General features: G+C 35.6%; 2 protein-coding genes across 3 annotated transcripts; one reads left to right on the forward strand and one right to left on the reverse strand.

Annotated features, from left to right (window-relative positions):
* Positions 1-97: 97 nt before the first annotated feature.
* On the forward strand, positions 98-2,160 carry LOC125841221 (probable WRKY transcription factor 51). The gene is made up of 3 exons (XM_049520300.1): positions 98-398; positions 533-671; positions 1,839-2,160. The coding sequence occupies exons 1-3, from the start codon at positions 113-115 to the stop codon at positions 1,966-1,968; spliced, it is 555 nt and encodes a 184-aa protein (XP_049376257.1). The 5' UTR covers positions 98-112; the 3' UTR covers positions 1,969-2,160.
* Positions 2,161-2,313: 153 nt separating this feature from the next.
* LOC125841205 (protein PLASTID MOVEMENT IMPAIRED 1-RELATED 2) lies at positions 2,314-12,859 on the reverse strand. Of its 2 annotated transcripts, none has more exons than XM_049520281.1 (3): positions 12,706-12,859; positions 3,670-5,920; positions 2,314-3,558 (listed from the first exon to the last, which is right to left on the reverse strand). In XM_049520281.1, exons 2-3 carry the CDS (start codon positions 5,907-5,909, stop codon positions 2,475-2,477), a joined length of 3,324 nt encoding a protein of 1,107 aa, XP_049376238.1. In that variant the 5' UTR covers positions 5,910-5,920; positions 12,706-12,859; the 3' UTR covers positions 2,314-2,474. The 2 variants fall into 2 exon arrangements, with proteins under 2 accessions (XP_049376238.1, XP_049376237.1); XM_049520280.1 differs by lacking the exon at positions 12,706-12,859 and adding an exon at positions 6,242-6,421.
* Positions 12,860-13,227: the final 368 nt, after the last annotated feature.

The following is a 13,227-nucleotide window of genomic DNA, read 5'->3' on the forward strand; positions in this document are numbered from 1 at the left end:
ATGACATTCACTTAGCCACCAATCTTATAACCATTGTCCATGAACCTTCTTCGTACCTCGTAGGAACCTCACTAGGAAATTTAAGAGACCTTATTGCTTTGTAACATAATAAATGTACAAACGCGATGGGAGGGAATTCAGTTTATCATCATCCATGGATGCAAATAATTCTAGTGCAAACATGTTTGATGGGAGTTATACACCACTACTAGACTCACCTGATAGTGATGATTTCTCAAACAACTTGATTAGCTTTGAGCTTTCTGATATTTTCGAGATAGATAATTGGCCCGTTCAACAAGCTGATCCAACTCTTGTACCTCACTACTCAAATTATGCAGCAAATCAAGTGGTTAACACCAGGAGTAGTACTACTTACCATGAGGAACCTAACAATAGTAAGCATTGCATCAACACTACTTTTTAGCATTATCTTATTCGTACGTAAGCAAACATGCATACATAAGGATATAGTTTTTCAAATCAACACGATTATGTTTCGTGCTAAATGTTTTTGGTTTTGCAAAAATAGATGTTGGCAACAGCAGCGAGAGGAGGGAAGTGAAGGACAAGGTTGCTTTCAGAACGTTGTCGCAAATTGAAATACTAGACGATGGATACAAGTGGAGAAAGTATGGAAAGAAGATGGTGAAAAATAGTCCAAATCCAAGGTAACATGATTGAACAAGAGTTTTGTTTACAGATTTCCTTTTCTAGCCTTTAAAACATAAAGTGCCCAGAAGATTTGAACCTTATATCTCATGACAGCTTATTGTTATAACATTACTAAAAAATCACTATTTTTCCACTGAAAAATGTTCTGTGGTTATCCTGCACATATATTTTGATTGAATCGGTGTGAAAAAAAAATACATAGTAAATATTTCATATGGAAAAATTAGTAAGCTTCCTAGTGAGAATCTGTTTCCAACCATGCATTTTTTCCAGTGAATTGGTTCGGTGGAAAAATCATGTTCTATAACACAAATTTTCCACAGATTCGCAGTGGATTAGTGTAATGTTTAGATTGTTGGAATAATCTTATGCGAATCAAATAAGCCTATATGTGCAGCAACTGTTTGGTTAAACAAGCTATACCTGAAAACAAAACAACTCGTATTTTAGTAAGCTATCATAACAAAACAACTTAACCAAAGTTAGGGTCGGTTATTTGAATTTCGACTGTCCATTTCCATTTAAGTAAACAGGTCATTCAGTTACTTGATATTCTTTGCAACTCGATCTCAGTCAAGCAACCTAGATATATATATTCTAGGAAATTTACCACAAACATAATTTCATCAAAGAAGGGGCCATCTGCCAAACCAGGGGGGCCACATTAATTATTAACTACTTAATTACCAAAAAAGAAGTGCTAATTCCACTTAAAAACGAATTAATGTCACATCAGAAGAAGATGAGGTGTAAACCTGAATTTGACAAATCATGGAAATCTTTCAAAAGTACCCTTCGGGGTGGCCCAGTGGTTTGAGCTTGGGACTTCCATGTTGGAAGCCTCAAGTTCGAAATCCTTTGCCAGCGAAAGCAAGGGGTTTGCCTTCTGGGTCGAGCTCGTCACACCAGGCTTGCCTAGTGCGGGTTACCTCTCCTGTGTAGTTTGCGAGCTATTGTATAGGAGCGGGGGCTTTACCCTGTGCGCACCCAAAGGATAGCGGCTGCGGGTTTCCCTTGTAATAAAAAAAAAAAAAAGTTGATAGCTACTGTGGTAGGCAAACAAAAAAGTTGTGTGCTATTTTGCTCTATAGCAGCTTATGGAAACTTGTATGACAACTACTTATTATAACTCACATGAGCTTGTTTTGTGTATCAACTTACAGGAATTACTATAGGTGCTCCGTGGAAGGTTGTCCGGTGAAGAAGAGAGTTGAACGAGACAAAGAGGATTCTCGGTATGTGATAACCACCTACGAGGGTGTCCACAACCATCAAGGTCCATCCCCGTTCTGATCGATGAAGAAGAGATCAGTTCAAAGTTACTATGAGTACTGTAGCTTAGCTAAATCAGGCCAGTAAATTGGATCTCCTAACCTGTTTCCAGCTTGACTGGAGTCAGATGGAGGCGTCTATCTGTAACTTAAAATGAAATCAATTAGAACATTTCAGTTGGCATGTACTCTTTTCCTGCTTCCAACAGGATTTATACTGTATAATGCTATATTCTAAAGAGTTTTATATAAGGTAAAGAAGCTAGAAATCACCAGCATTTTGAGAAAGTTGGTCTACAACATTGAAACAACAGCATGAGAGCACCAAAAACTTAATTAGTTATTGTTGAGAGCCCAAAACATCATGAATGTTAACTGTCAATCTATCATTACTAGAGAGAAATAGCTTAGAGATTATGCTATGCAATGAAACTATGTTTAGCTATTTTACATAAGCATGATTGAGCGATTAATCTCTTCCCTTCATATACAAAATGGGGAAAATATACAGTGCCTAGAAATAGGGTGTTATAACTTGATTTCCAACTGACTGAGATTTGGACAGCCTTCAGTTGGAAAAATAATATCAGCATTTCGTGTATGAGCATTTGATGCAGCCAACTTGGAATCTCTGGTATGAAAATCCGATGAAATGCTCCACAAAACATCTCTAGGCAGCATATTTCTCCTCAACTGTGAGGATGATCTTATGATGGCGTTTGACTTGGAGAATGGACGTTTGCTTGTCCTCCCCGTGCCACTTGATAGCAACCACCGCGACCCAGCTTGTTGCTGACTTTTTGTGCCCCAAATTTGGTCATCATTAAGCCCATTATTAAAACCTGCAACATGAATTTCAGTGATCTTAAACTGAGAAACAGCCTGCCTATGGATTCCACCCTCACTTTCTCCAGCAATAATTTCTTCCTGAATGGATTGCTCCTTCGGATCATTTTCACTGCTTGAATTTCTTTCTGATGCTCTGCCGCATGTGTTTTGTTCAACAGGAGCATAGGACCTATCTAATTGAATCAGAATGAGCATGGAGATGCCAACCATCTCATAGTCACGCAGAGGATCTCTGAGTTGAACCCTCAGAGCTAACGTCAAGTTGTTACACAGTTCCGGCCTTTCTTCACCTGTTTCCAATCCTGAGCTATCTAAATCAACAGACTTAGCACAATGGGCTGCTAAGATTTTGGTAATTCTTTCCTTGGTCTCATCAGGATTATTACTGAAATCTCCAGCATCCAGCCTCAACCATTCATCTAGTGAAACAGACAGCTCCACTAAAGCACCCTCATCATCATCACTTTCTTTGCCACACCAATGTTTTGATGCACCAGCTGTATAAGAACTAAGAACTTCACTAAATTGAGGCCTAATGCTTGAAGGTGCTTCATTATCTGACAAGTTTGACTGGATTCTCAACCCCTCTATTGTAAGAGATTCTATCTTATCCATTGCCAAAGGAGCTAGATCCTCCATAAACACAAAACCTAAATCTACATTATCAATTGTTGAGGTTGAATTGAGATGACCAGAACTCTGATGAAACAGCAGATCTTCACTGCCCTTCTTCATACCTAACAACCCATGCCAAAAAGTGAACCTGCCAAAAGAATCACAAGAACATAACATAAATAATCATCTTGGATGACAAATAAATAACAACTATAATAGAAAATTTATAGTTTTTTATCATGATCTTTAATTTACAAACCTCTCATCTCGTTCAAGTCTGGATCTGGCTTCCCAGGCTATTTCTTGTATATTCCTCCCAGTGATATCTTCTAAAGGCATCAGCTTATCTGCCTGAGCAGACATTTTGGAAATTCCACCAGATGCCCAGCCGCTGAGTATTTCCATAACGCTACAAGTACCCATAGTAGCAGGGAGCACCACTGGACTAGCAAATTGCATGATCAATCTTGCACCATTCCTTGCATTCCGAAAAAGTTGAGGACTCATTGAACATAAGAAGCCCCCATTACGCGTGCACATTTTAGAACCTAGGCCCTCTCCAATAGGAGGAAATTTTAATGGTCTTTCAGGGGAAAGATAGATTGGACTTCCAAACCCACCAAAGCTGATGCGTGGTGAATTCTGGAATGCTTTCTCATTCAAACCCCAATCTTGCATTAAAGCCTCAGTTTCCAAGTTCTCTATCATTTTTGCATTCCTTTTACTCCTCAATGACTGGGTACCTCTCTTATGCTCCTTCTCAAAATCCTTAATAACTGATGACAGATCAAAGTCATCAGAACATGCAACTTTTCCATGAACACTTGAAGCAATGCCACCGAATTCCACTTGATTGTCTGTTGCATCAAAATCAAAACTTGAGTTTCCAGAAGAAAGGGTTTCCTTCTCAAACTGTCTCACAAGGCATTCTCTTGGCGAAACCAGACAGCTATCCGAACTCAAGTCAACTGAGGTCTGCTCAATGTTCAACATTTCCAGAAAATCATTTGCCACAGACTCTGTCACATCATCTAGGCTAAGTGATTTCACCCGCCTACTGGATTTATAGCTGGACTTCAGATTCATGTAGTTTTCTTGGTCAATGGAATCATACATTTCTACTGGTGAATCCAACTCTGCAGACTCAGCAGTCAACAGGTCAAGGAAAACCGACTCGAGCTCTTCAAACATTTCATCCTTGCATACATCACTCTCCTCATAATTGCTGCTTTTCATTGTATATTCTCCTTCGTAGACATCATTGCTTTCACACTTTTGCTTGTATTCACTTTTCTCATTACTTCTTTCCTCCAAAATGTATGCAACATCAGCAGTTTCTATTTGAGTATCATCACAATTTTCATAAGAACATACTTCTGGTCTCACCTGCTCTTTCGTAGAAGATTCTATGCCCAGCTCACTGACAGAAAACTCAATATGTTGATCATCTATGGTATTTTCAGCAGAAAACTGTGACAAAGCGCCAGAGTTAGGTTTTAAGGGCGCTAAGTATTCAAAAAAGAAATCCATATCATCCAATTTACCCAATTTTCCGTCCTCAAGTTTTTTATACAGAAAGCTAATAGAGAGAGAAAGTTCTGATTTTTGGTTTGATAAAACTTCATCAAAACTTCTTGCATCTTGGGACCTAGATGAAGAATGAGCCATACCAGCAGGCTCACGGGGGACGCTTCCAACCCGCCGAAGACTTCTATTAGCACTAGCCCCATCACGTTCTGACAAATGATCTATTGCAGCAGGTTTGATGCCTCGCACGAATGGGCTAGGTTCAATCGAGTTACTCCCTGATACAGTGAACCCGAAACTAACATTCAAAATTGCACCTTTAGCCTTTCCTGAAAGCTTGAAGCTCGTGGTCCATTTCCCTGAATTCCTTCTTCCCTCCTCTAACTCCTCCATGGTAATTGGAAGCAACCTCGTAAGATCAACACAATGTTTGCCAATATCAAGGGCTGGAGCCCCAATCACAGAAACATAAAGCAGGAAATATTTGGGCTCATACTTTGCTGAATGCTGGTGTCCGGTCCTACTTCCATATACAGAACTGGAATGCATCAAAGTCTCTTCAAACTCAGCTGTTCCCTGACAAATCTGAGCAGGGCGAGTACTCATCACTTCACCCTTGCGTTTCCAATTTACACACAAAGAAAGGTCCTTGAAATTGACGGGCAATCCTTTTATGGAATGAACATGAAGAAAGAAACAACAACTGAACCGTCGATGGAGGATATGAGTTAGAACCTTTAATGGCTTCCAACTCCATATTGATGATTTCTTCTTATTATGCAGCATGTCATCAGCAATATTGGAACTGGATTTGGAGACATGGGTATCACCAACGGAATCATGCCCATTATCTGCTTGAAAAGTTAAAGCCTTCTGAGGGGTTTTATGTACATAAAGAGCTTTACTAATTTCTTCAATGTCACGCAACAATCGCCCACCATTCAGATCCCCACTATTGCTTTTCCAAGACATCTTCTTATTCACTGCCAGAACATAAATATCCAACCAAAAATCCAAAAAAAAAAAAAGAAGACCCTTATTGACCAGGAAAAAATATATTACTTTATCTATTTTTATAATGGTGGTGTGAAATATATATTTTTTTTTTTATAGATCTAGATATCGATGGTGGTATTAACTCCACTTGGGGTCAACCCATCGAGATTTAAATCTAAAAAAAAAAAAAAGAACGGATTAACTCTATAATGGTGACGATAGCAAATCCACGACGCTAAAACAATACATAAGGAGACAGAGAAGTACATCGACTCATTTGTGCAGCTAATAAAAGTTTAGATGATTACCTGTGAATCGATCTATCACAGCCGAGTTGAGTTGATAAGCTTCATTAATGGTGGAGCAGCAAGCTGTTACATGAGGAAACGTAGTGCAACCATGAGAGCAAATTGACAAGCCACCAACAATGTTTGAGCAAAGCACCGAGGAAGATGACTTCCAGTCACTTTCCTAATTTGATGTATTGTTTTTTATATTTTAGGCCAGGCCACTTTTGGGCCTGGTCTTGTACATAACCCATTTTAATAAAGGGCTTAATGCCCAACTTTTATTTTAAAAAAAAATTAAAAAAAAAATAATGGTGGCGTCTAGACCAGCATGCACCTTGACTATTCCACCTAGTATCTATTTCCTCCCAATAGCACAGGTACCAAGAAAGTTTATATTTTTATTTTTAAGGAAAACCAAAAACAGAAAAATATACCAAAATATCAACTACGCCTCAGATGAACATAAGCAATTAGGCAAAATGAAGAACTAAAATTGTCTTTATACTTTTATCTTCATTTCTTCAATTTATGAATACAACAGATCAATACTCTCAGTAATTTTCCACGTACTATCATGAAAAAAAAAAAGTACTCAGTAGAGCACGGAAGTTTCAACAACAAATATTTATACTTCTATTCAGAATATGGAAGTTTAACATGAAAATTTTGGTTTAATAAATAATTGCTAAATCCTTAATTAAGGAAGTTATTTTGGATAACCCCATTTACCCAATTTGATGGAAAACGGGAATTAACCGCTCAGTCCTATCTCTGCCAATCAAACGCATAAGGTAAAGAGAGAGAAAAAAGAAAATGGCTTTTGTCAAGAACAGAAGATCAAGTTTGAAACTTTTAGAGATGGTAGACATTCAATGAACATGTTATTCTTTAATTAGAATTACACTTCTTTATTTTACACGTATGTATTGCATTCTTGAGATTGTTTTTGTGAATACATTATGTGGGCTCAAAGTATATATAAATTCATGAGAACATATGGTTATAGTTCAATGGTTTTGCTGGCAGTAAGCAATTTCCTTTGAACTATACAGCATGGATGAGCATGTATTATTTGTGCTTATGTGATTTACATGAAAAAAACGTTGTAACTTCTTAAAAGAACAAAACTTCATTTGAAATTATATGGGAATCAATCATCTATCTCATGTTGCTAAAGATTTCAAAAAGTTAAACTGGAATTGTTTCTATCAAGTTTGGAAACATTTCGTGATTGTGGTAGTTTAAGGCAGTTTACAAATTCAAGTGTCATTAAGTGCGCAAACTGCCTGAATCCATAAGGTTGAAGTTTATGAAATCTGATAGTGTTCAATTATTTATTTGGAATTATATATGTGGGATTCATTAATCACCGAAGTGATCAAATCTTTATGAATAATTAATTCTAAAAATAATGATTAAACTTAAATTCAATTACACATTAATTTTGATGCTTATAACAGATATAAAACTTATGGTTTGACATTTATGGATTACCGAAAGGTTGATTGTTTGTTTTATAACCATTAAACATTACTGAGATAATTTAGATGTTCGTTAGTTTTATTTATTTATCCAAAGATAACAAATATTATTAATTAATGACGATTTAAAGATTATCGAATAATGTTAAATTCACATTTAAGTATCATTATGTATAAAGTTGTATTTTAATGTTCTGCCCGAAAGAGGACATCAATATACAGTTTAAGAGTACATATACCATTTTTGAATCTGATAGTATCTCTAAACTCATTACTCAAAGTATTAAGGCAAATGTTCTAGTTGCAGCATTTGCACTCTCCTTCCTCTTTTGTTACGACCTTTAATGATCTTAACTTCTCAGATTGGTGCAAACATATCAAATTCCATCGGAGTTTTAGATTTTGATGTTACACTTTACATTGAAAAGTCAGTTGCTATTACTGAAACTAGTAGTGTTGAAGAAAGGTCTTATACTCTTATTATAAGCATTGGGATTGGTCTACCATATCAGATGTTATGCATGCGAGGAAGTCAATTAATTAAGTATTCGATAATATTTTTTAAGTAGATTTATGAATATTTAGGGAATAAATGTTGCGGGCAACATTAAGTCTACTCATCCCAAAATTAGAAATGCAAAAGAACTTATGAAAATTGTGGAAGAATGCTCCCAAAACTGTTGAAAAGTCTCTTGCCGGGACACTAATGAGTACTTTGACTACCATGGAGTTTGATGGTTCACGTACCATGCATGAGCATGTCAGTGAACTAACAAACATAGCAACAAGACTTAAGTCTTTAGGAATGGAAGTGGATGCAAATTTTCTTGTACAATTCATCAGCAACTCATTACTGTCTGAGTATGACCCTTTTCAAATGAACTACAACACCATGAAAGACAACTGAAGCGTGCATGAAATGCACAGAATGTTGGTTCTGGAGGAAACAAGACCGAAGAATTAAGGAATCCACTCCATTAACCTTGTAAGCCATCAAGGAGTCGGAAGAAATGAAAGAAGCATGTTAAGGAAAAACGCAACAGTTAATAAGTCCTCCTCTCAAGTACATAAGAAGAAACACAAGAATGATACGTGTCGTTTCTGTGGAAAACTTGAACACCTTTAGAAAGATTGCCTGAAACATAAGATAGAGTCGAGAAGAAAGGTAAGCCTAGTGCTTTTACATGTCTCTAATCAAATTTAACTGAAATTCCTTATAATACTTGGTGGATTGACTTTGGTTGTATTGTTCATGTTTCTAAGACGATGCAGAGATTCCTTACAACACAATCAGTAAACACAAATGAAAGATATGTATACATGGGGAATAGATTGAAGGTTCTCGTCGAAGCTATCGGGGCTTACCGTTTGATCCTTGATACTAGGTGTCACTTAGATTTACTTGAAACTTGTTATGTACCTTCTCTTTTGAGAAATTTAGTTTCTTTGTCTAGGTTTTATAAGACTGAATACACTTTTAATTTCGATAATGGATGTTTTAGTTTGTTTAAGTATAACCATCTCATTGGTACTTGTATTCTTTGTGATAGCTTATTCAAACTAAATCTTGATAGTCTATTTACTGAAACACTCTTAACTCTGCATCATAATGTTGAAAGTTGGAATAAAAGAAATTTAGTGAATGAACAATCTGCTTACTAGTGACATAAACGTGTAGGTCACATATACAAAGAAAGGCTGAAAAGATTAGTTAAAAATGAAATTCTTCCATATTTGGATTTTACAAACCTTAACATATGTGTGGATTGTATTAAAGAAAAACAAATAAAACATACAAAGAAAGGAGCCATAAGAAGCACACTTCTTGAAAAAATTCTACACATTGATTTATGTGATCCTTTTGATGTCTCATCTTTCAGTAAGGAAATCTTTTTATCACTTTTATTGACAATTTTTCACGTTATGGATATGTATTTATTGCATGAAAAGTCTCAAGCAATAAATACCTTAGAGGCAATTATTAATGAGGTTAAAAGAAAACTAGGCAAAAAAGTGAAAATAATCAAGACAGATAGATAGAGGTTGTGAGTATTATGGAAGATATGATGAAGCTGCCTGATCCATTTGGAAAATTCCTCAAAAAGCATGACATATGTGCTCTATACACATGTATGGCACACCACAACAAAGTGGTGTAGCAAGAAGGCGTAATCAAACATTAATGGATATGGTTAGGAGTATGTTTATGTAATTCTCTTTACCACTTTCATTGTGTATGTAGACTTTAAGGACAATCGTTTACATGCTAAAAAGGGTTCCTAGTAAAGCAATTTCAAAAGACACCTTTTGAACTATGGATGGATAGGAAACCTAGTTTGAGGCACCTGCATGTTTGGGATTGACCGGCAGAAGTTAGAGTTTATAATCTGTGAAAAGAAGCTGGATTCAAGAATAATAAGTGGTTTCGTCATTCTCAAAAAAAAAAAAAATCTACATTCTCAATAATAAGTGGTTTCGTCATTAGTTATCTAGAAAAAAAAAGGTATAGCTTTAATTGTCCTAATCATAGTACGAGAATGGTTGAAACTGAAAATGTTAGGTTCATTGAGAATGGTGAAGTTAGTGGGAGTGGAGAACCACATAAAGTGGAAATTAATGAAGTTTGGGGGCAAATTCATCTACCTTGCCTTTCTTCTAAATTTGTTGCTCCTCAAGTTGTTTTACAACCTAACAATCAACCAGAACAACAAATTAATGCTCCTGCTAATCACAATGAAGTCATAATTGATGAACATGTGGTAGATGTACCAGAAAAAGTAGCATAAAGAAAATCTCAAAGACAAAGGAGAGCTGCTATTTCTGATGACTATTTGGTATATCTACAGGAGTTAGAAATTGACTTGGGAATTGACAATAATCCAATTTCATTTTCACAAGCCACTGAAATTAATAATTTTGATAAATGATAAATTCTTATGAAAGATGAGTTGAAATCTATGGAACAAAGTAAGTTTGAAACCTTGTTGAGTTACCATACGACTCCAAAAGAGTTGGATGTACATGGGTCTTTAAGACTAAACACGACTTAATTGGCAACATCGAATGTCACAAGGCCAAACTTGTTTCCAAAGGTTTCACTTAGAAATATGACATTGACTATAAAGAGACATGTTCACCTGTCTTTAGAAAAGATCCACTCAAAATTATAATGGCTTTAGTAGCTCATTATGACTTAGAGCTACATCAAATGGATGCGAAAATCGTCTTTCTAAATGAGAATTTAGAGGATGGAGTTTATATGGATCAACCAAAAGGGTTTTCCATTAATGGTAAGAAACACATGTTATGTAAACTTCAGAAGTCAATATACATACTTTTTTTTTTTTTGAGAAAAGTAACAATTAGTCTATATTTATCCAAAGGTATACATACTACCTCAAAAGTGTAGTTCCCCTCCAAAACTGTTGTAATTACATAGGATCCTATGACTACCAAGTTACAACCAGTCTATAGTTGTGCTGATTACTACTGAGCTATCTAAGACTATTAGTTTACACCAAAGATAATACAGAGCTAAACAATTAAGCTTAAATCTTTGTATGTTGCTCTGCTTTCCTTCAAAACATCGCCGGTTCCTCTCTAGCCATACTATCCACCATATACATGATGGGGCAATCTTCCATCTCTCCTCCTTTCTTCCTGCATTTCCATCCCTATTCCAACACTTCAAAACCTCTTTGATCCTTCCTGGTTTCACCCATTTGATCTCTCTCATATTGGTGAACATTTGCCACAGCTGGTTTGTCCATTTGTAGTGTAAGAAGAGATGGTTGACTGTCTCTCCTTGCTCTTCACACAAAAAACACTGTGAAAACCTCTTTTGTTCAAGTTCTCATGTGTCAAAACTGCCTCCTTAGCTAACAACCAAGTAAAACAGTTTACTTTATAGGGTATCTTAGTTTTCTATATCATCTTCCAAGGCCATTCTACTTCCTCAATGCCCACTGTGTTGAGATCTTCATATGATGAGTTAACAGTTAAACACCCTTTGCTCCCCACATTCCATACCAGTGAATCCTCTTTCTCAGACAATACTTAAACAAGCTTTCTGGCAATGGTATCTTAAGTTTAATGAAACTATTGTCATCTTTGAATTTAAGGAAAACATTGTTGATCAGTGTATATATCTTATGGTGAGTGGGAGTAAGTTTATGATGTTAGCCTTGTAAGTTAATGACATCTTGCTTGCTACTAATGATCTTGGTTTATTGCATGATACCAAGAAATTTCGCTCAAACAGCTTTGAATCGAAAGATATGGTAGAGACATCCTATGTAATTGGGATAAAAATATTTCTATTTTGGATAGATCACAAGGATTGTTGGGGTTGTCTTAGAAAGCCTATATGAATGAAGTGTTAGAGAGATTTAGAATGGAAAAATGTTAATCAAGTCCCGTTCCAATTCAGAAAGGAGATAAATCTTATAACACACGTGTTTTAGTTTTATGTCCCAGATTTAAAATTATTTTGGTTTGGTAAATAATAGCTAAATTCTAATTTAATTAAGGAAGTTATTTTGAATAACCCCATTAACCCACTTCAATGGAAAGTGGGAATTAACCACTCCATCTCTGCCATTCTGAAATAGTAGCAAAGAAAGAAATAAAGAATACTGTTTCGATTCAAGTCAAGAACACTACGGCCGATTCTGGTATGTGTTTCTTGACTGAATTTCTTAAATGTACGATTGTGAAAATTATATAGTTCCACCCTCCTGAATAATTGATAGGATTTCATGATAGATTCCTTATATATACAATCTGTAATTGATGAAATTCCTTACATAGCATCGATAATTATGTAAAAACAAAGAAGTAAATTTGTTCTAAGTTTAATTTTTATTTTCTACAATTTATTTCCACAACAAAATCAAATAGCTAATTCAACAACAAAGTTTCAATTTCAGTGACGGTAAATAAATCCAACTAATAACACAAATCAAAAAGGGTTGAATCTAAAGAGAGAGAAAAAAGACTTACAGTAGTGAGATCCAACATAGAAGAGCAAGAGAAGATAGGAGATGAGTTGACCGCTGATTTTAGCTAAAGCTTTCTGGGTTGTCCGATTGATGATGCTACCCTCTGCTACTTTTTTTTTTTTTTTTTTATCTTCTTTGCTGTTTTCTTCTTACTGGATATCGTGTTCCTTTGAGTTCGTCTGCAATTTCTCTGGCAGCGGCCCCTACTTTTCACACGGCCAACAACGCCACCTCTGCCTACTCAATTTTGTTTTCCCTTCTCATTTGGAAGACCATAAGGAAATACTCAATGCCAAACGTGACGTAAAATATTTTTTTTGTTTTATTACAAGAATATATATATATATATATATATATTTATTTATTTTATTTTATTTTTTATTTTATTTTATTTTTTTAATTTTATTATTATTATTATTTTTTTTTTTGGCAAAACACTTTAATTATGCTTTAAATGCCCATTTTGACAATTTTCAAATAAGTTAAATACCATCTTAATGGGTGATGTGGCACTTGGCAAGTG

The sequence above is a fragment of the Solanum stenotomum genome, chromosome 10 (genome assembly GCF_019186545.1).
Source record: "Solanum stenotomum isolate F172 chromosome 10, ASM1918654v1, whole genome shotgun sequence".
Lineage (NCBI taxonomy): Eukaryota > Viridiplantae > Streptophyta > Magnoliopsida > Solanales > Solanaceae > Solanum > Solanum stenotomum.

Bases quoted from the DNA above. Each gene is read 5' to 3' on its own strand.
- LOC125841221 (XM_049520300.1), top strand. From the start codon at position 113: ATGTACAAACGCGATGGGAGGGAATTCAGTTTATCATCATCCATGGAT. The intron at 399-532 runs GTAAGCATTGCA...TTGCAAAAATAG, and splicing joins CCATGAGGAACCTAACAATA to ATGTTGGCAACAGCAGCGAG. The intron at 672-1,838 runs GTAACATGATTG...ATCAACTTACAG, and splicing joins AAAAATAGTCCAAATCCAAG to GAATTACTATAGGTGCTCCG.
- LOC125841205 (XM_049520281.1), bottom strand. From the start codon at position 5,909: ATGTCTTGGAAAAGCAATAGTGGGGATCTGAATGGTGGGCGATTGTTG. The intron at 3,559-3,669 runs GTTTGTAAATTA...TTCTTTTGGCAG, and splicing joins AGACTTGAACGAGATGAGAG to GTTCACTTTTTGGCATGGGT.